The sequence below is a fragment of the Rhagoletis pomonella genome, unplaced genomic scaffold (genome assembly GCF_013731165.1).
Source record: "Rhagoletis pomonella isolate Grant_MI unplaced genomic scaffold, Rhpom_1.0 Rhpom_scaffold_00003, whole genome shotgun sequence".
NCBI classification, from domain to species: domain Eukaryota; kingdom Metazoa; phylum Arthropoda; class Insecta; order Diptera; family Tephritidae; genus Rhagoletis; species Rhagoletis pomonella.
This window is the reverse complement of record NW_023458557.1, coordinates 92,412,423-92,437,228: the sequence shown is the minus strand read 5'-3', so window position 1 is coordinate 92,437,228 and position 24,806 is coordinate 92,412,423. Positions and strand designations below refer to the sequence as shown.

General features: G+C 34.2%; 2 protein-coding genes across 2 annotated transcripts in view; one reads left to right on the top strand and one right to left on the bottom strand.

Moving 5' to 3' along the window:
* LOC118736419 (lachesin) overlaps positions 1-9,747 on the top strand; it is a 144,533-nt gene extending 134,786 nt beyond the window's left edge. The window contains exons 8-9 of the mRNA XM_036466513.1: positions 7,148-7,285; positions 8,989-9,747. Coding sequence (XP_036322406.1) covers positions 7,148-7,285; positions 8,989-9,485 — 635 coding nt within the window. The 3' untranslated portion in view covers positions 9,486-9,747. The remainder of the gene's footprint in view (positions 1-7,147; positions 7,286-8,988) is intronic.
* A 13,037-nt stretch (positions 9,748-22,784) lies between these two features.
* On the bottom strand, positions 22,785-24,012 carry LOC118736685 (enoyl-CoA delta isomerase 1, mitochondrial-like). The gene is made up of 2 exons (XM_036466727.1): positions 23,902-24,012; positions 22,785-23,837 (listed from the first exon to the last, which is right to left on the bottom strand). Exon 2 carries the CDS (start codon positions 23,821-23,823, stop codon positions 22,936-22,938), a length of 888 nt encoding a protein of 295 aa, XP_036322620.1. The 5' UTR covers positions 23,824-23,837; positions 23,902-24,012; the 3' UTR covers positions 22,785-22,935.
* Positions 24,013-24,806: the final 794 nt, after the last annotated feature.

Genomic DNA, 24,806 nt, shown 5'->3' with positions numbered 1-24,806 from the left:
ATGAATTGTCGGTATTTTTGCTTATTTAACCATTCGGAGTTAGCGATAAGCATATAATTTATTTTTGTTTGGGCGTATGAGTAAATTTTTAACTAGTACACATCGGTGACTCATACGCCCTGTCTACCGATTCGATAACTTGGTTCTAATACCTAAACAGGTTAGCTTAGTGTATGTACTTTCTTCTTCTTTTGTCGGTTTGGGCCGAGACCGAGACCGAATGCGATGCAGACAGGTTCTTTTGAAATCTTCCGTCCATTGTAGTCGTGGTCGCCCTTTCGTTTCGTTGTCCACCCATGGTTGCTGGTATGCATAAGCCAGCGCAATCCTTGTATTTTTTGCGCTTAACTACGTATGTACATGTCGTTAGACAGCTTTTAAAGTTGTAATTTCCCTCTTCTTCGATACCAAACGGAACAGGGATATAGATCTTTTGTGGAATAGCTCTCCCGTAAGCACCTTGAAATAGCCTCCAGTTCAATGAAATCGTTAATCTTTATAATTAGAACATAGAAGCTTCCATTTTGATACCTCAAACATGGAATGAATATGTTAGAACCAGTCAGCGGTGATAACAAACTTGACTATGCTCTTGAGATTTCTATCAGAGAGCTCTTGTAACGATGTGAACTCATATTCTCCTAGTATGGCACTCCAGCTACTCATTAAAGCTGGACATCTGCAAAGAAGGTGGCTTATTATATATCTATATATATATAAATTAAGCCGAAAAAAAGTGTGCGTTTGTCCGTGGTAATCTCAGCAACGCGTGTAAGGAACACAATGAAAGTTTCACACTTTGTTGGTGTTGCTTTGGCAAAGGTTTCTGTGAAGTTTGGTTGAAATCCGATAACGCGTGTGTGTGCGGTGCGTCGGTTAAGTGAGTGTGTTTTTGCTATTTGCCGCACGTATTTTTTGTACCGCACATAGCATTCATTAGAATTGAATACATTTTGGTCGTGTGTGTCTGGGCCGAATATTATGAAATTTGGTATATATATATATTTTTCCACGGAGAAGGGTAGTATAATATGCTTATTGATTCCACTCGCCACCAGGTGGCGCTGCACGAGGACCCGGGTAACCCTAGGATGTGTTTTTACATTGTGGGTATCAAATCAAAGCTACTGATGAGTGCTTTAATACAGAGTATTTTTTAGATCTCTGAGTGACCAGGGTCTCGAGATATAGCCGAAAAGGTGGACCAAGGTACCCTTGGATGTGTTTGTACAATATGGGTATCAGATGGAAGCTGTTGATGAAAGCTTTTAAGTGAAGTAATTTTTACTGCCCGTTTCCGGGATAAAGAAAGGAAAAAATTTTAAAATGTTACATATACGCTTATTATATAAACGTTAATCTGAAGTCAGTTATAGTGAAAAATTCATTGTATCATTAACGGCGTGATTGGTGATCGTTTCCTTAATTTTTTGCAGAAAGGTTATGCTAATATGAGATATTACCTATATCATTCATATATTTACGTATTACCTGTGTACTCACAAATATACGGTTGAAGCAAATATATGTCAGTTTTAATACCGCGAATACCAATGATACCATCGGATATGCCGTTTGAATTCAAACGTCTTCAATTTCCTGTTCGCCTTGCATTCGCGATTACTATCAATAAGTCACAAGGCCAAACTTTATCAATTTGTGGTATTGATTTAGAATACCCATGTTTTTCTCATGGCCAACTTTATGTTTCATGCTCAAGAGTTGGTAAGCCATCGGTATTGTTCATTTATTCAACAACGCATGGAAAAACGAAGAAGATTGTATACCAAAGAGCATTACAATAAAAAAAGAAATAAAGTAAATCACATCAAACGTTTTTTAATTGCTACTACTATTCAAAACTTCTTTCATTACTATTCATGCGCGAGAATTTTTATAAAAAACACAAAGTATTTTTCGGCTTAATTTAATTAATTAATCTAGATTTTTTTAAAGACGACCAGCGGAACGGGCGGGTTTTCGCTAGTATATATATATATTTTCCTTCCTGCAGCTTCTTCACAAGTCATTGTCGGTAATATCCAGCCTTTTGGCGTGGATGACAACCGGCCAATGCCCACACACCCAACGTCCGGTCTGGAATTTCTTAATACATAAGCTGTATGTTCTCTTAGGGTTATACACAGGCCACATGAGTTTGGCAACCCGCCGACATGCGCCACCTTTTGGTAAGAAAGTCTCGGTATATGGCTCCAATGAGGGGTTAGATCCGCTGCTACATCAAGGCCTATGTATACCTCTTTCTGCAGCTGCATTTGCGGGAGTAGTGCTATTACCAGGAACCTAAACTAAATCTAGAAACGAGTTGATTACTTACTGAATTTGAAAGAGACCTACACTCCCTGATCAGTTTCGACTTTGATTTAGAAGACGTCAGTGCTTTAATATCCACCTGGTTATCCAAGAAAATGGCGACAAGCTCTTAGTCTTCTTAATTGCAGGGTTTTAGAGAAAACGCTTTCAACAACTCCTTTTTCCATTTTAGATCCGTACTTGGCCGGAGATATAAAGTTGCCCGTCCCAGTCGGTTCTCGACTGGGAGAAACGTCTGTGAAATTCAACTGCAGGACGTATGTAATCGACAGCCGGACTCATCTTGGACGGCAATCGAGAAATTATACTGCTCCGCATTTTATTTCCATATAGCCAGTACTCTGAATCTGGCAAATAGGTTTATAACAACATTGCGGGCGCCCGTAGGAGAAGTTCTTATTGCCTCTGTAGTCGGAATGCTTGCGGCCCTCTGAACTCTGCTTAGTTTACTTGATTATACTGGTTTCATGGGACTGTTCACCATAACAGGGAATCGTAGCATAATATCAGACGTACAACCGCTCACGTCGCCGCAAGTTTTTCCAAAAACCCGCTTGCAGAAGTCAGGAGTAATAGGTAATTTTAGCTTTTTTTTACTCGTTCTGCTTTATTTATTACAATTGTTATGTTCGATCCCTAGATGCAAGTGTTGTCTGTTTTTTTTTACAAGAAAAAAAAATATATATATGTCTCGCATTATGATAGATATACTATATACTAATATACATACATAAATCGCTTTAAATTTTTGAGTTTCTATTAAAGAAGATTTTACTCTTACTCATGTACTTTCAGTAGATTTATCTATGCCATGTAATATTTAACAAGAGAACTCTTTTTTTATTTAACTTTTAAGTTTTCACTAAAAACGATTCTATTTAATAGATACTGTCTCAATTCATTTATCTTCCCTAATAAAATTTACACGAGTATTATCTGTTAAAAGATAAGCATATACAATCAAGTTCTCTCTTTGAAATCTGTGAAATAAAGCTATTATACCGCTAATATACGAGTGCAATAACACACATACTATGTACATACTTTTAGTTGCCACTACCTTTTTACAACTACCGCACACAACCCACACACCAATGCCTAACTAACATCATCATTCCCATAATAGTAATTGCCGCTCGATCAGACACTTTGGCAGACAAAAAATCGATTCGTTATTTGTTAAATCGCATCTAAGTAGCAAATTTTATGGGTAAACACTAAAAATCAGCCATAAAATCAGTGTCAAGCGGTCGAACAATTGGCACAATGGCACAGATGGGGCATAAAGTAGTCGTCGATTTGCGCCAGCCACAAGCAGACAAAAGGGTAATAAAAGTAAACATACACAATGGCGTATATGCATATAGTTTTTATATGTATATGTTAACGTGCAATATACACACACACACACACACACACATTACATAAACACAACCCTGCAGTGAAAAAATATCATTTGATAAAATAACCAACTTGTAGCTAATTTTTTTGGTGGTTTTTCGAAAAAATAGCTCATTTTTAATTTGCTATGGCTGTAAAGTCATGCAGACGTCATCGGGAGTATTGTTTCTTTAAACAAATTTCTATTTAAATATCACGGTAGAAAAATTAATTTTTTTTCTGCACTTCAAAAATTATTTTTCGAAATTTTATATTACAACTACTAAACAAATATGTAATGTTAAATAAAGTAAAAAATAAAAATTGAAAAAAATCATGTATTTTTTTTTTTTTTTGATATTTTAAGTGCAAAAGAAGTTATCCATGTCTAAGTTTTGCGACCATCGCTCCACAAAAATTATTAGCTGTTTTCGAAAAAAAATATTCAGTTAATAGCCAGCGTTAGTCGTCGCGCAAACAGATTAAAGTTAAATTTATGCTAGCATCACTTCCGGCAGGGAATTTATACACACTGTGCGAGTATGTACACTAGGGTGGGCCTCCAGCCACCAGCCAGATCTGAAGAATATTAAAAATAAGGATACACTTATTTTTTTATTTTGAAATCGGTTAATATCTATTCGTGCGTGCAGTGAACGTGTATTTTACATGGGGAAAATAATTTTTTTTTTTGTAGAATAGCAATAAAATCGTTAAAAATAAATATTTTTTGATCGGATTAGAGTATTTCCCTTCAGAAGTCTTAAATAACACTATGATGCTTATTTAAATTAAAAATTTGATTGAGTGTGTTTTAATAACCGATAATCTAATCTGTTATATACAAAAATTAGTTATTTTATATTTTCAGAACCACATGATGCACGAACAGCTGAATGGGTGTGGTTAATTCTTTTTTGCATTCTACTCGTTTTTTTTCTGTAGGTTATATGTAGATATTTGAATTTTCAAAATTATTTAAAGGTCAATAAAATATTTAAGTTTCTTCATCAATAGTAAAAGCGTTTGAAAATATTTAAAAATAATTTTGAAATGGGTTGCCACCTTTCTAAAATAATAGAACAATTATTATTAAAAATTTAAGCTTATTCAATGCCACGGAAGTTGATTTTCCTATGTATTTTTGCGCCACCCTAATCTACATATATGTATGTATACATATTTGGGATTTGCGTAAATAAACGTTCAATGGTTTGCACTCTAACTAAGTAGTTGTATGCGCTCGATAGCACTCATGTCCATGTACCTAAGTATGTATTTACATTTGTGGCTGTTGTAGTTTCATTGTCAAGCGAAAATTTAATCTTCAATGAAACGATGGACGATAAAATAAGTACTATATGAAAGTAGCGCTGTGTATAAACTACTTGTAAATATATTGTATTAGTAAATTTCTCCATGAACACGTGAGTATTATATGTATGAAAAATTCAGCAAGTTGAAGACAATTAAGCTGTAGAATAGTGTAGTCCAAACCAAGCTAAAAATAACCTTTGTTTGCTGTAAATGTCAATTCAAGCAGCTCGTGTAAGCAGATCGTTGAATAATTGGCTATTTGATAATCATTGAAAGACGTTATTGGCCAGAGCTAACTTTCACAGCACTACTTAATTTTAAATATGTGATGTTTAAACAATAAAAAATTAAAAATAATCTCACCGGAAAATATTTCTTATTATGTAAAGTTAGATTATGAACCAAATTCACGGCATGAAACCAAAAGAAAATTTTAGTAAAATTTTCAAAAAAAAAATTAATTTTTAAAAATTCCAATTCAAAAATTCAAAAATGTGAATTTAAATTTTAAATAAATAATAATTTTAATAAATAAACCTCCAACAACAATTCACTTTGACCTAACTCTCAACATTTTTATCAATATTTTTCGATCTTCAATGTTTTCAGTTATTTAGGTTTCAAGAAATCAGATAAATATATATTAGAGAATCCGAAAAATTATATTTCCAGAAATAAAATTGTGTCGTGTTTTCGTTTTTCAGTAAATAGTTAACTATGTAATTTAAAATGATGTATCAATTTTTTGGTAAATTTTAACTTGCTAAATTTATATACATTTCAGTTCTCTGATATTTACAAAACATATTTTAAACACAATTTAATTTTTTTTTTTAATTGTCAGAAAAGTTATAAAAATTGATTTAAAAAATATCAATAGTAAAAACTTCAGAAAGAACTAATTTACGAATTATTTTCTGTATAAATTATAATTTTAGAAACCAATTCTCAATCCACAAAAACTGACAGCAAAATTTTATTTAAATCCATTCATCTTCAGAAATGAGAATACATTAAGCCCACAAAAAAAAAACAAATAATAATGCGCATTTACAAATATTTATTTGTTTTTAAACTGAAAGCTATAAAGCAAAAACGTAAAAAATTGCCTACCTTTTAACTAATCTGAAAATTTTCAGTAGAAAAATTAAATGTATGCCGTTGGAAGGAATAAAAGTGTCTATAATTTCAATTGGCATTCGTAGGTGTGTGCGCGTGTACATATGTATGTATGTATGTATATGTACACTCATATTGCAACATAAATAAGCTTACGTTGCTGTGTTTGTGGGGGGGGCACCACAAGGTCTCTAGTTGGCAATAATTTTACGTTTAACCATTTTATTTTATGTGTCATAGTGTTAGTAAAATGGCAATAAATAACATGAAAAGCCACTAAAATCAGCGAAAAAACGCAGAATAAGGCAAGCAGCAGTAAAAAAAAAAGCCATAACAACAGCAGCACAATGCAGCTTACCTTACAGTGTGTGTGTTTGCGGAAGGCCTAAAAATATGCCAGCATATTGGCACCTTTTAATGCCGTTACAAATACTTTCGCAAAAATAAACAAATTAAAGTGACCAGCTAAAACAATTTTTACGTTCATATGTTTTTATTTGTTTTTTGGTTTTATAGGTTTTTAGCTTTTTATATACACACATATGTATGTACTTTGTATTTGTGCTGCATATTTTTTGTGCTCGCGAGTGACAAATACATAAATAATAACACTAAAAATTGCTGTTTGTTGATTTATTTAGTGGAAGTACTTGCGTTTAAATCTCTGCAAATCCCACTAAATGCAACCAAATATTGTGGGATTTATTTAAACCGCAAATTTTCAAGCATTTGATTTTGCTCGCTTAATTCTTTTTTTTTTTTTTTTTTTTCAAAATTTTAAAAAAAAAAAAAAACGACAAAATTTTCAACTACAAACAAAAATTTAAAACTACTTCAATAAAAGCTGTGATTTTTGCCTAATAAAATATTGATATATTTAAACGCACTAAAAATTCATGGAGTTCTAACTGCTTTCTTAATCGAAATTGTTTTTTATAAATAACAGAGAAATTTAAAAGCTTTATTGCAAATTTTTGTTTATTTGTTTTTCTTACAGTGTCCAGTCCGCCAACAACATTGCCGCCGCCAACCACAACCACAACACGTCGCACCACAATAGCACCAGCCTGGGATATTTTCAGTACGCCAATTTATGGCATGATGCCAACAAATTCGGTGATTGTCATCGATAAATGTAAGTTTCTGATAAATCTCACTCAAATGACGTGAGTCAAAATAGGGCAATACAAATTTACAGTGGGCAGAAGTAAAAAAAAAAAAAAAAATAGCATCATGCAGTACGCTACAACTATACATGTATACTTTTGTGATTATTTTAATGCAAACAAATTTTGCAAATACGTGTCTTTCTCTAAATGGTATGACAGTTTTGTGTGGTGCAAAATACTTAAGCTTGAAATAGTGATATAACATATATCGGTTGAAAGGAATGATGAATAGTTATTATGAATTAGTAGTCATACAAATTTTAGCAGAAAATGAAATGGATGTCTCAGTTTCAAGGGTTCACTACTACACACATATGTACATTACCGATGATGTACTCTAATGTGTATATGTAGCAGTGATGGGCATATATAAATAATTTGCTATTTAAAGTGCTTCTATGTTTGAGTTCTTAAACATTTGAGCGTTCAGAAAAGGAAATTATAATTGGCAAAGTTCTCTCTCTTTTCTACATACATATATGTATACACAAATTCACTTGTGGTCAGCTGATTAAATTAAGTGACATTTTGATAAGTTTTGGCAATTTTTCTTTTGTCTATTTAATGCTTATAATTTTTGAAGTGAAACTTTTGTAGCGGCGGTTGATTGGTTGGGTGTAAATTGGCAAATTCAACGGAAATTGCACACGGAAATGGTGCAACGGAAGTTGTACACGGAAGTTGTACACGGAAAATGTGTGGGGCTGAAACAAGTGATTTTTATCGATATTCTTATTGATCATTGATTTTGTTATCGATATTGCTATCGGTATTGTTATCGATTGTGCTATCGATATTTTTATTGTCTTTGTTATCGATTTTGAAATCGATATTTTTATCGGTTTTGTTATCGATTATATATCGACTTTTTTATCGATTTTGTTATCGATACTTTTATCGATTTTATCATAGAGATTATTGATTTTGCTATCGATATTTTTATCGATTTTGTTATCCATATCGTTATCGGTTTTTGTTGTCGATATTTTTATGGGTGTCACTGTCCGATTTTGTTATCGATAGAAGAGTATAAAGATAAAAATGAAGATAAAGGAAAACAGAATAACATGATGTATGTATGTATGTACGTGTGTAGTATATTGGTTATGAGACAAACTACCCTGCAAAAATTAGAGGACCAAGTGGTCCACTGGGCCCCGCGAAGCTAAGCAAATTTAATGTTTGAAAGAGAAATAATGTCAATGGATTTTATTTCGTTTTGAAAAAGGTAATAATGTCAATTGACTTTATTTCACACCAGGGTGGGAAATAAAGTCAATTGACCTTATTTCCGTTGATCTTATTACCTGTCACCCAAACGAAACGGTACTAAGAAATCTTTAGTTTCAGCATTTAGAATATATTAGAATAGAAAATAATTTATACAACCTCACATACGCAGTTTTGCATTATCTTGCATTGCATTTTGTTGATACGCGGTTTTGTACTTTAAACGACGATGTGTATCACAATGTCAGACGATGGAGATTTAAAAACAGTTTTACTGAATAATTTTAATTAAAGGGCTGCAATTCTATTCCATGTTTGTTAAATTTTATTCATTGAAATAATCTATTGAAAACAAACGCAATGAAAACTGCATTTACCTTTTTTTGTTTACTCTCAATTAACCCACAAATAACCGGGCCTTTGTTTCCTTCCATTTCAGTGGGCACGAAGTACCAATCAAATCTGAATGAAATTGGAAAATCGGAACAGAAGCTAACAGGCGAAAACCCAAAAGGATATGACTGGACAAAGGATAAAAGTGTAGCTGCAAGAACGCAATTGTGGCTGCAATATGCCAACAATAATAACAACAACAACACACCTCACATACAACGAATATTTTGTAATTATGCAATGCTAATTGCGTTTGCCGGCATGCTGGCAACGATGTGGCTGCAGCCAACACTCAGCACTGCAACCTTAACAGCAACGGCAACGGCAACAAAAACCAAAACAATAATAACAAAAACAGCAGCTTCGCAAACAAAAGCCGCAAGAATGGCCGCTGCTATAGTAATAAGTGCAAAAAATTACAAAACAATACATACAGAGCTTACAATTGAGATGGCGCTCACGCAGGCAACAATGCCAATGCCTTTGCAGCGCAATGATGAGGACGATACGCGTAGCATAAGCATAGCATATAAACAGGCGTAAGAGCGCTTACGTATTTTCGGTTGCATGTAGCGAAAAATCAAATTTTTGCACACCCTCACTAACAAACAAACAAACAAACAAGCCAAATAATCACCACAGACACACGCACGCGCGCACTAACATATTGATCTACATTTTACATACTACATACATATTTATGTTTGCATATGTGTGAAATTAAAACCAGTAAAGTGAAATGTGTAACAAATGCATGGAATTGGATGCGGAGTGAGGTGTATATTTATACACACATGTGTATGTAAGTAGGCATTTGCTTTTTGCTTTTTATTGTAGTTTTTATAATAATTTTGCTTTTGCATTTAAACCCAACGTCCCCTCCCCCCCGCCCCCTGGCCCGACTCGCCTCACAATTTTAAAGCTTGGTGCTTATTTACATTTTTTATATTTTTTACTGCTTTTCATTACTTTTATTTATGTATGTGACATATCATTACTTTGTAATTTAATTAATTAAAATTTGCCATCTAACATTTTCATTTGAATTTTCATTCGCATCTCATTGAAATCATTAATGAATTGGCTGCTCTTGTTTTCTTGCATTTTATAGTCGAAAATTCTCTCAGTTTTGAACACACTTACATTGAATGGCCGACAATGCCAAAAAATAAATGTGCCAATTGTTTCAAAATGAAAACAACAACAAAATGAACGAATTATGCTAAAGAGTATCCTGTAAATAATATATGTATATGTAAGCACTGTATGCATATGTAACATATGTATGTCCCAAGGAAATAATAATAATAATAATAAAAAACTTAATAAAAAAAATTAAAATAAAATAAAATAAAAAAATAATTAAAAATATCTACACTAGCTAAGAACTCATTCTATAAAAAATCGAGCGTCTATACAAAACTAAAAAAAAATCTTAAAAGTGCAGTATTTTGGGAAAGTGCTTATGTATAAAAAGAAATTTTTGAAAAACCTTTGTGAACAATATAGATTTCGCAGCTTAAAATTTGATTACGTTTTGCATGCAATATTATTTTCTAATTTGATTCCCTTGATTCTTGGCAAATTTGTTTGTCGATATACAAATGTATCGATATCTTATTCGATTAATTTATCGATACCTCAATGGATACGTTTATCGATATCTGCTGCTGACATTACATAGTCAAGTTATTTTTTTTTTAATACTTATTAAATTAATTAAATAATTCATTTTTAAAATTTTTTTTGCTTGCTTCTTTTTCGCAAATTTATTTGTACTTTTCTTTGCCTCATTTGTTTATAGATAAACAAATTTTGTCGGTACCTTAAGCGATTAGTTATGAGTACTGTATTCATTAGATTGTCGCGATATGTTTAAAAATATTTATCGATATAGTTATCGACACATTTTTCGATATTGGAAACTAGTTATTTTGTATTCGTTTTCTTGACTGCCTTTCTTCTTGCAAATTTACTTAACGATATTCAATATACATATATCATTGATGCATGTATCCATAACTTCAATGATTATTTATGAATTCCGTTATCGTTTGATCATTGTGCTATATTCAAAACTTCGTTCAATATAATTATCGATAGTTTTTTTTTCGATATTCTAATCGAAAATTGTCAATTTGTTAACGATGTACACATGTGCCGATAGTGTTATTGAAATATTATGGATTTGAAAAATATTTTTTCATATTCGAAAATAGTAGATTTTATTTTTTTACTTGCTTTTTGATCCCAAATTTATTTATACTTTTCCTTGCCTCATTTCTTATAGATATACAAATTTATCGGTATATGTCAATCGATACATTTATCAATATCTACTACTGACGTTACTTAATCAAAGTTTTTTTTTTAAATAGCAAACTTATTTATTCTTTTCCCAGCTTCTTCAGCCTTAGATCATCGCTTTAGCTTTAAACATATTTATCGATATAACTATCGATACATTATTTTGTATTCTTTTGCTTGCCACACCTTCTTGCAAATTTTTCGATATGCAATATATATCGAGATATTAATTTATGCATATATCGATAACATCAATGATTATTTATAAATACTGTTATCGTTAGATCATTGAGCTATATTTAAAAATTCTGTCGACATTAATATCCATAGTTTTTTGCGATATTATAATCGATAACTTATGAATCAGCTGTTGATATTGTACCAGTGATTGAACTTCGATGCTAAATACCTACTGTTAGGATGCACATCCAAGGAGCAATCTATTGCGGTCACTTAATATGATGGACCGCCTGAATATTTGTACTTTACAAAATGCGAATTGAACTTTAAACTGGTCTGCCGTCCTATTAAAATGCATCTGGTCTTCTTCACTGGAAGTTATAAGCTACCTCTTGAGTACTTGGGCTTGATCTTATGTATGTAGATGGGAGGCTGTTGTGGACCGCCCTTATTTTATCCTGTGAGCCACTTCTAAAAACTCCCGATGTTGCGGTGTGGCGCACTTCATGTACAGCCTGCTCAGCATTTAGACACTGATCAATGCATGGCTAAACTGGCACCAAGCAACTCTTTCTCAACTGGCTTTTTTCCAAAAAAAATAAGCCGGCTGAAGGCAGAAGTTGGAAGGAAGTGCCGTTAAACTTTTAACCAGATGGGTCAAATCTTGAAGGATGGAGATATCTTTTGTGGGCGATTTTCTACCAACCTTAAATAAAGCCTGCCAGATCAATGCAGTGCTTGCGATTAATTAGGCATTTAAATTGCGCTGAAAGCTAAACACATTTTTGGTTTCCCCGTTAGTTTTATATGGGAACCAGACCGCAATAATGTTGAAGGAAACTAAGTGGCATATGGTTTGTCCACTAAGGATGGGGTATCTATGAAAAATGAATGAGTTGGAGTGCACTTAATTACATGTGGACACGTGGTGCGGGTATTGAACTTTTCCCGAGCCTAGCCCATTTCCTGGATTCAACAACAAGTAGGCAATAGCCTGCACTCTTAGCCATTGGAACAAGTTTTCACCCTTACTTCACCATAACCATAACCATCCCTGCTTAAGGCAACCATTTAAGCCTTTTATGACCCAGTCAAATATGCCTTGCCTTGCGTATTTTATAGTAAATATTGGGAAAGCTTAATATGTAATTTAAGTTATATTAAGTGACGATTATAAAATGTTCATCATTCATTAGGACTCAAACTAATACCTTTCGTTTAATTTAAGCCTCCTATTCAAGCCAACTTCTCAGTAGTTTCACTACACTTGTACTAAACTTTTCTTAACGGATCATCGTTCTGTTCTCGTGTCTTTTCAACCCGGAGGAATTCATTTTCCTTACCCACGCTATTTTGAGATCTTATGGAAGACCTTTATTACTCAAAAGCGATCGCACATTGAAGGTGAATTGCTCCAAAATATCAGTTTATAATATCTTGAGTGCAAACTACGTTTTGTTCTATTTTTTTTTTTTTGACAGAAATCAGCCCGAAAATCTACTCCATTTTAAGTTCCATTTTCTTTATTCCTTTCGCTTCTAATCCCATCTAATATTAATTACTATGATAGAGTTATCAATTCGTCTTCATTCTTTCAATGCTAAGCATGCTTTAGATATTTATAATTATGATTTTGGGATTGGCAAATACTAAGGGGCTAGTGGCGCATGTATTTAATTAACTTATTCATATTCTGGTTTTTGGCCAACAAAAATAAAATAATAAAAATACTTATTCGCAGACATGCCACTGCAGTAACAAACCCGTAACATTGCAGACCATGCAAGATTAGTGCTTTTGAAATTAGGTAAAAGAATAGTTATACAAACATAAACCGCGCGTGAATGTTTGCGGCGCACAGCTTTGCTTGATTGAATATACTAAAAATAACTATAAAACAAAATAAAAATAAAAAAAAATATACATAAAGCTAATGGTTGAATAATTATAACAATAATACAAGAAATTAAATATATATTAAAATAAAATAAAAAATAAAACCAAATTAGTTGAAATCAAATGTATATGAACAATCGTGGGTACGTATGTACATAAGTGAGCTAAGAACTTAGACTAAGCAATTGAAAACAGGCCAAACTCAGATTACACCTACTTACATATATACAAATATATGTATACATGCATAGAGAAATGCTGAAAATATAAATAAATAGAGTAATAAAATTTAAGAAAAAATACGGCATAAATATATAATTATTATAAATAGCAGTTACTAAAGTTTATTGCATTTAATTTAATAATAAGAAGCTATTGCTATATAGTGATGTCGTGCATTTGATGAAACATTCAAATCAAGAGCGCTGATATTATCAAATCAAGCAAGAACATAACCGTTAATATAGAGACATATGTATGTATAATTAAATAAATAAATTTGAAATAAATACCATACAAAACTAAATAATGACTGGCGTCAATATGAATTTTGGGATTTAAAAAAAATGCATGTGAGGCCGTGGGAGCTGGAGTAGCCTAGCTGACATACAAAAAAAAAAAAAATAAAAATGCATTACTAGAATGAAAACTGTAATAGCCCGCGGCACGCCGGGCTATATATCAAAAAAAAAAAAAAAATAAAATTATGCAGATTGGCTCTTCTGGCTTTTTTGGAGTCATTTGTACATATATTGTTCGAAGAGTACCATTGAAGATATGAAAAAGACAAAAAATTTAAAGAAGGCGGCTTCATAATTCTATCCAATAAACAGAACGAATGGCGAATATTAAAAAATGGTAAGAAGTATCTCATCGTTTGTGCTACACACTATATATAGAGAAGTACTACTGGACAGGATATTGCGGGAAAGTTCGAAGAGCTCCTTTGCCTTGGAATCCAATTAGTATTGATTAGTGTTAAAAATTGCTATGCCTGGGGCTGAAATGGAATGTGAACCTGGCATGAACCACCTTGATATCATCAGTGATGGGCATACTTAAGTAGTTTTGTATTTAAATTACCAGTCTCGGTACTAAATACTCAATTACTTAGATTTTGGAGATGTCTAAATATTCAATAAAAAAAATCGAATATTTAGGAATTGCTAAATACTTTAGGAAAAATATTTAGGAATTTGGGGGTTGGTAAACACTCAAGTAAATAATACTTTAGGTTTTTTAGAAGCTTTTTGATACTTAAGTTCAAAAAACTAAAATATCTAGTAGGCGCAAAATACTCTGGTACAAAGTTCTTAAAAAATTCAGGTACTTTGGAGATGCAAAATACTTTCACTAAAGTACTAAGGTATTTAGTAGATGGCTTAATGCTTACAAACTGAATACCTAATGATTTAGGGAAAATTTGATCAATTAATACCTTACCTTAACCTCAACTTATTTTACCACAACTCACATTACCTCACTTCAAATCTGCTCACCGTACACAAACTCACCACACCTCACTTTAAATCGCCACACCTGATCCTACCACACCTAAATTGACAACACCTTTACTCACCACATTTTAAGATTTTCGAGACTTTTTCATGATTCTCGGGACTATTTCAGAATTTTCGTTATATTTATCGATATTTATATGCATATATATAAAAACGTTATACATATCGATATTGTTAGAGATATACTATTGTCGATATGCTGTCGATACAATAATCCATAATTTTTTTGATATATTTATCGATATATTTATTCTCGAAAAAACCAAACTAGTTCCTACCGTTAATCCTCGAAATCGAATTGGCCCCGAAAATAGTGAAATTATCTCCAAAATTTCGATATAATCTCGAAAATCCTAAAAATATCGAAGTAGTCTCAAAAACTTCGAAATAGTCTCGAAAATCATGAAATAGTTTCGTAAATCCGGAAATTCTTTATTTTTACACTGAGTAATGAAGTCATAAGTACTAAGAAATACCACTAACTAGAAAATACAGGCCAAAGACAATTTTAATAAATAGCAAAGGGATAACATAGAAACCACAGGTCGATAAGTGCAAGTTCATGTGAGAAAAACTTTCTTGACGTGATCCATGACAGCTTAATACTAGGTTCACATACATATAAGTAGATTATCCTCATTTTCGAGCTTAACACCATAATCTGTAATTAGAACAAGAGATTAGCCATATAAAATTCGTCCCTTGTGAATCTCAGATTTAACCGATAACTTTTCGGTGTCCATCCTAGTTTTATTGATTGTTTTTGCGAAACAGAGGAGAACTGCCAAATGTAAAAGTAAACAAAAATGGACGCTAGCAAGGAAAAGAGATTTGTAAAGGTATTTTTAATAAAATGTTAAGTTAATATATATTTATGTTGCTTATTATAGCAGAAAAACGTGATCACGTTGGCACAGAGAAGAAACATAACTTTTCCTTGAGATGTGAGAATAACAAGCACAACAAATTTTACGGCTGATAATCTGAGATTTGCCTGTGTAAACGGGGTGATTAAAACACGAGCTTTGATTGAGATAATATTGATCTGTGAACATACTTTAAAAAGCCATCGTCTGGATTTATTAAACTCGACAACGAGAAGCCATTAAGGTGCTCACAAAAATAAAAGGCAAGCATATTCATAACTGAAGCCATGGAAACTCAAGCAAAGAAGTCTTATATAGCGATAACTGTTACCACCATTGCGACAGAAGGATCTCTGAGTCGCTAGTCAATAATATAAGGAAACAGCACCGAAGAACAGCATGTATCCATCCGAAGTGCAATTTTGAAAAAAAGGTTTACTCCGAATTTAGTTAAAAAAGAATTAGGTGGGTATATCCGTAACATAACTTATAGCCCAACATACTGTAGCTTGGTGCACGGATGGTTCATTGACTGATGAACCAAATTCGAGATACTTGGTACCTATGGGAAAACATATGATATATGTGGCTCAATATCAAGCGCTACTGCCGGAAGCAGAACAATACGACCAATACGAACTCGACGGACTGCCAAGCGGCTATTAAAGTCATCGGATTTTACCAACTTACATATATCAAAACTTGCGTATCTTGAAAATTTTAAAAATCATGGTTTGATATTTCAAATTTGTGTTCTCTTAGTTCCAGAACACATTGGTGTGGGAGGAAATAAGATTGCTCATAAACTCGAGATAAAGAGCATCAACGCTTTCATCGGTCCAGAATCCTTCGCAGGCATAGGAAAAGTGGAAAACCTTGTCCAAACAAGATGAATGGATGGATATAATCTAGAACGTTTTAAGGGAATGCACTTGATTGAATTCTTGAATTCTTACAAGACATTGAAGCCCGAACTATCAGCTGACTAAATTAGAAATGCACTCGCATGAGCCATAGAAATTCTGCAGGACATAAAAACGCAATTCGATAATGCGTCAATCTTAGAACTAAGGTCGCGATGAAATCCAGGAATTGTAGCTCAATACTAAAATTTCTCTTAGATATCCGGCTCTGTGGCTTCTAAGATCGCTGTGTTATTTCGTCAAACACAAAGATAATATTAATAAATTTCATAGGATATGCTCCTTGCGAGTTCTCTAATGCCATTTCATTTTTTACTTTCGAAGTTTAGGCTCCTAATTTTGGGGAGGAAATAAGTTATGCCAAAAATTTAGCTTAAGAACGGAAAAGTCGACGATAGATATTTTTTGATTACGCGGAAAAAAGCTTAACAAAGCAATTATATGGTTTGAAGTTTCCCGCTATCGATAACTTTATCGATGTTTTTGTTATCGATAAATCGTCTGATATATTTATCGATATTATTATCGAGTTAGTATCTATGGCGGCGACTTTTTTCAATATTTATTGACATTTTTATCAACTAACTTAACACCATGTGTACGGCTTCAAGGCTTTTTAAAATCTTGTCGTTTATGGCAGTGTGAACATTTTTTGTTAATCCTTACTCTAACTTCAAATGTTTCACATCAGAAATTCTTTCATTAGGAACTAATTATCGGCTAAAATTCCAATATAAGCACATTGCCAACGGCCAACACGGTAAACAACTAACTAAACTAAGCAATTAAGCCCCTTCCGAATACACGATTTAATTAACATTTCAGCATTTCACTACAATATGTATTACACATTTAATTAGGATTAACTCTTCTTCACAACACATTGACCGTTCGCACATAAATTAGTCTATTACTCGTAGCCTCTTTAGAAGTGAGAAGTTAAAGGTCAATTTCACTGACGATCAAAGCACATAAATTTTCAATGCAAAAGACAAATTGTAATACAAATTAAAACCCAGAGATTTCAACAGACAAACTCACCGTTGATGAAATTTACCATCAGCGGCCCGCCAACGAGTACTCCACCCGCCATTGCAGTAGCCAACGCAATAATTCTTCTCTTCTCCGTTAGCTAACTACATACTCTGTATTTGCTACTCAACGAAGGTCACAACATGCCCGCTAGCTAATAAATACTCAGCAAAATAGTAAATGAGTTCAACACGTTGGAAATGTTGCAATGCATTTACCTTAGAGTGGTTGGGTGTGTGTATGTGTACGCAGTACATACATACCTTCAACGTACTTGTTTACTCGTGGCCAGCCAGTTAAGTGTTAGTGGCGCCATTGCTGTGCTTAGTAAGTTCATTAGAAAAAGGATGCAAAAAGTACTTTTCGAAATGAGTGTAGAAAGTAGAAGAATATTCGACATCGTATTTGTTGTTGCCGTACACACATTAATTACGGTTTGGCTATAGTTGTGTCAAGGATACAAAGTCAACGGTGCACCGTGGTTGTAGTGATGTACTACTTACGACGACTACTGGTAAGCAGTTTCATAGATTTACGGCGCTTGGCTAAGTGAGTGTGGTGACTGCTAATTGAATGAAACACTTAAACACGTTTTATGCAGCATTTACCATAGAGGGAGATGACATTTTTTGGTTTTTTTTTTTGTGTAGAGTGGAAGGTGATTAGAAACTCTTATCGTATGATTTCATATCACGTGATGCGAGATCAGGTTGTATAATTACTATGCGGTTTGTGTTCATTTCAAACCTTTTTAAATCACTTAATTTTTCCCCTTGTATTGCGGGATATCATATTGGCAAATCACATCACATCGTCTGATCACATCACATAGTCCGATCACATCACATAGTCCAATCACATCACATTTAACTTATGATTTTAAAAAACATGTTTAAGAATTTGCTGTATGCTGCTCACTGAAAGACACACGTCAAATCACTTAAACAAAAATTTAGATGCAGCTGCAAACAACTTTCTGATCTTGACTGCTTGAAAAATCTTTGGAATATCATATCACATCATGTGATATCTCATTGCATAACATCATCCTAAATATCGGTAATAAGCATGAAATTTGTATTTCAAGCCCTAATCATTAAAACCCATGTGGCGTTCAAACGCCAAAAATCAGTGGTCAAGAACTTGCACATTAAAGAGATATTTTCAGAAATTGCGAAAATTGGTTTTGCATTGCAAACCATTTCAAATTTCAACGCAAAACTTGCTAAAGTTGTAATTTTTGTTTGAATCAAAAACATTTTACCTCTGCCAATTTTTCATTTTCATTTTTAATGTCTAAAACTCTTTCTTTTAACACCAATATAATATATGTGTATTATTATATATATTATATTATAAATAGTTCACACAACCTGCATCAAAATTTAGTACCAGGTTGAGCGAGCTTTGCCCATAGTGCATATACTTTTTAAGGTTTTCTAGATTTGGCTAGCTTTAAAAAAATATTTTGGAAATAAAAAAGTAGATTTCGATATCTATTACGTAAATTCCTTACTCTAAAATTTAGGTCTCAACCCTATTCCCAAATACGCTGGAATATATGGTACATATTTTGAGCATATATTTACTGTGTATACATACAAAAAATGTTGATTGAAATTAACAAAATAAAAATTTTTATTACATTAAAGTGTGGCAATCCTGAGGGAAAATATTTTGTGACCAAAGTTCTGAAAAATACTTTTCAGCCGATATCCACATTGCGATGTTTTAGCTAAATTTTATAGAATGGAAAATGAGTGGCAACCTTACTCAAATATCCCAAGATATAACACTTATTACATATATGGGCAAAGCATTGTTTAAGAGCCTTATTTAAGTATTCATGAATAGTATATTGTACCCTCAAACACAATGTACCCTCAAACACAAACAATTAAATATATATGCGGTTTGAGAGCAATTATTGCAATTTGGGTATAAAACTAAAGAAGTTTTGGAAATTTTACTGCCGAAATTATTTTTAAGAAGGGTTGCCAACTGTTCAAAAAATGTTTTTCGCTTAAACTGATAAGGTAAATATTGAGTTAGCCGATACTTAACCTACCTTCTAAATACCTTCGAAAATATATATTGACTAACACTTATATTTATAAAAAATATATAATGCTCCATAAATCGAAAATTGGTTTGAACAGCTCACTACATAAAGCTCTCTAAATATATTTGGTTTCTTATGAATGAGGCCATAATAGTTTTTGAAGCGGGTATTCGTTAATACCAAATATATTTCATGCAAAGGGATTTCCGATCACATCGCCACATCACGAGATCACATCATACCTAAATTTGTCATATCGCTAACCGCAGATCTCTTTAAACGTACAATAAATTTAAAGCATGTCATCTCCTGTACTCAAAGCAACATAAATACAAGTATAACGCCCTACATGAAAGTTTTAACCAATTTTAATTCTTTTAAAAGTATGCCACTTCGCAAGTTCATTTGCATTTGCAACTTCATGTTTACAATATCTTTGTGTGTGGCAAGTTGTGAAAAAATCATTCACATTTATTATTACATAGCGCAATCATCATAATGCTCACTTGCAATATGCAATAAAAACTTTCCAGTAACTTTATGTGCAGCAACTCTTCATAGAAATTTATTCACTTGCAAGTTTGGCACTTGGGATAAACAAACAAATGCATTGCTATTCCATAGGTGAAGTTGGGTGAAATAATGTTTGCATATTGCATATGTCGTTTGTGCATTTGTACGCAAAACAAATTTGTATTTCATTGCCAAAGGTTTATAGCCAATGTGAGCATTGCATATCAACTGTTATATTGTCGAAATTCCCTTTGCAATTTTATGCAAATCTTAATATAAACTTGTGTGGGGAAGTCTTTGGTTTACATGATTGCAAAGTTACCTGTCTCAGTTGGTAGGCAAATTCAACGACAACTTATACATACTTCTGTAACGTTCAGCATAAGCAGCTGACGAAAAATATACTTATATATATTTTACCTTTGGATACTCCGCCAATTTGTTGGGTAACGAAATCCAGTGGCCTCTCCCTGATGCAATGTAGAAGTGGTTCAGGGAAGGCGTATTTTGAAGAGACACAGACGGGCTACTTGATGGATACCAACTTCCGTCTAAAAAAAAATTTGCATACTGATCACAATAACTTTGAGTTTTCACAAACTGGCTTTATTTTTTCCGGCAGCCGATTGTTTTACGCATGTGATGTGATCGGTTGTTATATGACATAGAAGCTTCACAGACGAAAAACGGAATATAACCATCGTTTTCAGCAGACCTCAAAAATAGATATGCTTATATATATATATATATATATCTATACAGAAGTATGAGCATCTACTGTCGGACTTTTCACCTAACAAGTGGAATGGTTGCAAGGAAAGCTTGTTAGACTGCATAGGAAAGCATGTGTTATCTTTGTCTTTTAGGTTCTGTGGACATTTCGCATTTGTGTATCCGTTTCGCACATATTGCCTTAAAGATATCACAGGATCAATTTCCCAATTCTTTCGATTTACTATTAAACCAGAGGGCCTTATAGATCTCGAAACGGTGCTTAACTCGAAAATTGTCTCGACACAGGTAAGTAATTGTGTGACGGTAGGTTGATTGAACATTTTACTTCGTCACAGTCCAGCCAAAAGGAAAGGCATATCAAACCAGAGGGCGAGTCGTAATAGTCGTCACGTAAAACTTCATATTTCGGATTAAATATAACAGTATACCGAATTACATATACCGAATTAAGAGACGAGCAGTAGGTTCACGACTGCTGTAATCCGAAATACGCATTTTTATAAGACGAGTTTCTTGTTCACGACCGTTACGAATCGAGGCCAGTGTTGTGGCCATTATATTCGCTTGCTAATAAAATCTACAATGAGTATGTATTTGGACGAGTTTAGTGTTGTAAGGATCTCACGTGGACGAAGCCTTGTTGCAAGTGGTATTTTGACTCCAGTAATGGCTATCATGAAACGAGACTTATAGGAACTTAATCTACTAGACCTGCCTGTTCGGGTTTGCGTCGAAATGAATCTTGGACGATTCGTTCAGATATCTCTTGCGCATCTGTTGATTTTGTGCAAACCTAACAGATATTAAGTATCAACTTAAGTTAAACAATTCCGTAGCGCCGCAAAATAGTCCTGGGGTGTCAGAAGAAGGCACGGTTCGAAGGGTGGAATTCTGATGGTGGTGTGAAGGTGAAAGCAATAAGTGTCGCTAGTACCTATGGTTCATAATAAGACTTTCTTCGTCCTTTGCTTAAATACTTCCGTCAAGTGATTTGAGTTCATTACTCCTACTGTAGTGCCTCCTACGATCGGAACTATGGTACAGTATACCTCTTCGTTGAATTCGAGCCTCAATCCTTTTGCCTATGTGCATGTTTCGTATTCTGAAAGATAGACGTGGTCTTTGAGGTAAGAGTTTATTCATGTTCTGAGTGTTATCTGGCTGTTGTTCCTTGTTATAATGAAGCAGTGAGTGTCACCTGAGATCATAGAGACTTCCTGGGAAAGGAGCAAAAGGTGTTCGGAGACGTATAAATTAAACACGATTGGCAAAAGTTGATCATGCCCAAAGCACTAGCCAATTACATATCGACGGCCAAATGGAAGATCGACCTATTTCGGCAGCAGGTTCGAAAACATCCTAACCCAACTGAATATAATTATAGAAAATATGCTGATATAGGGTGCTGTTGAAGCGGTAGCTGAGGTAGGACGTTTTGAGCTTAATTCTGAAATAGAGCGCTCTCGAGAAATTTTCTGACAGCTGCCGAGATAGCTCGATCTTCCACTCAGTCATCGATATAAAAATACCAGAATGGTGTGGGCGCATGGTAACTTTTGATTGAGGTCTTCAATTGCCGACGCTGTGCATTTTAGTGAATGAGGTGGGGTGCAATTTTCTCATCCAAAGGCAGTCGGTCATCTTCCGGTGATTACATAAAAGGGAAAGCCATTGATTTGCCAACAAAATATGAGTGCATGAGACATCTTGCATCATTCTATTAACCCTCTCTTTTCTATCAGCATATTTGCTTGATTGAAACTATCTGCCTCTTAACGTTTCACAATTCAAATATCAAAAGCCAACTATTTATTTCTTAATGTTGATAAACTGGACGAAGCCATTTGGATTCAAAAATTAAAATTTATTTTAAATAAAAATTTTATTCATTCAGTATAAGGAACACTTTTTGTTTGTCGTATCGATTCACAAACAATCGCATCATGAACGCCTCCTGCTCTACGCCTTTGCCTGCTTCGACTGCCTATTCTTCAAACTTTGCAAATATTTACCCAAATATGCTTGCACTTCAGGCCTCTGTATGGTGCTCAGAAATATGTCCAAATCATGTTGACTATTTTTTTCAAAATTCTTCAAAATTTCTGCACGAAATAGAAGCTTTGTTTTAGCGCGCGCTGTTAGAGTGCGCTGTTCAAAGCTATTAATAAGAGCCACTGCCGTCTCAAGCGCCTGCTCTTTGCTTGTGGCCACTTCATCCACCAGGCCCGCCTGCAGCGCCTCTTCACTGCTATATACGCGACTAGCGGTGAGGTCACGTTCAGCAATGCGCCTGCTAGATACCGCATTCGTGTAGGAATCCATAACGAACATGGGCACACCAAGTCCCGCCATTGTGTCATTCAAACCGATCTTGAAGTTAGGCAACATAATGCGATACTCACTGCTGGCGGCCAGCAAGCAACCACCCGCCATGGCGTGGCCATTTATTAGCGCCACAGTGGTGAGGGGTGTGGCGAAAAGTGTATGCCATAAATTCTGTAGCGCACAAAATATGACCTTCAAACTCGCTGTGTCTGCCTGATAGCATTCCTTCAGATCGAGCCCAGCGCTAAAGATGCGATCTGATGCCGAGGTGAGTATGAGGCCGCGACATTTGGATTTCTCCAAATCTTGAATGGTGCGCTGTATTTCGCTCATGGAAGCAGCGTTGAGCGCATTGGCTGGCGGCCGGTTGAGTGTGAGAGTGGCGATCCCGGTTTTGTCGTCGACATTTAGCGTGGTGAATTGTTGACCGGCACTGTTGGCGAATGTGCGTGTAGATGTACTTGGGTTGGCTAAAGCGCTAGAGGAGGCAAATTTCAGCAAATGCAGACGACGCATGGCCATAGCGAGATGATTTGCTAATTTGATAAAAAATGTGAAATAAGTTAAATCGTTTTGCGTTAAAGAAATTTCACAACTTACTGTTTGATAACAATGTTGAAGGTATGCGTTGTTTGTATACTCAGTTAGTCAATGCTTGCTCTCCACTTTTACGTGCTCGCTCTAGCTTTGCTGGTACCACAATGATTTATATACGCTGCGAAGAAACAAAAATATGCCGCGTGATTTCCACCACACCCCAGCTGGTTTTTTAATATTCGTTTTGTCACTGCTGCGTTTTGTTGATAAACACACTACACGTAAAAGCGATTGGAGCGTCGTCGGTATGGGGGGTTGTCTAAGGGGCTGCAGCCCCTGATATCTCATCTGTTGCAAATTCCTTACTAGTCAAAATTTAAATAAAAAATTTTCGAGTAGATGTTTTAAATAGAGCCGCTTTAAAAATCAAAATTGAACAAAAAATATATACAATGAAAATAACACAATGAAGTTTATTTTAATTAAAAGAAAACTCATATCTTGGTCGAGTTTCATTTCCCCGAGGTGTCGTTGGAAAGATGTGAGTATTTCTAATAACTACTTTTTATACCCGAGCGCACTTGTGCACAAGGGTATTATAACTTTGTTCACATAACGGTTGTTTGTAACAGGCAAAACGAATCGAGATAGATATAGACAAATGTATACATAAATGATCAGGATGAAAAGAGAAATCGATTAAGCGGTGACTGTCTGTCCGTCCGTCCGTCCGTCTGTCCGTCTGTGCACACGATAACTCGAGTAAAAATTGAGATATCTTAACGAAACTGGGTATGTGCACTTCTTTCGGGCGTAGGACGGATGGTATTGAAAATGGGCAAAATCGGACAATAACCACGCCTACCTCCCATATAACGGTAATTTTCAGAAATACAAAAACTGCGATATTTTAGTAACTACTGAAGATAATTCACTCAAAATTGATATTTTTAATAAATTTTAGACGA

What these genes read in the sequence shown, in the direction of transcription:
- LOC118736685 (XM_036466727.1), bottom strand. Translation starts at nt 23,823, where the DNA reads ATGGCCATGCGTCGTCTGCATTTGCTGAAATTTGCCTCCTCTAGCGCT.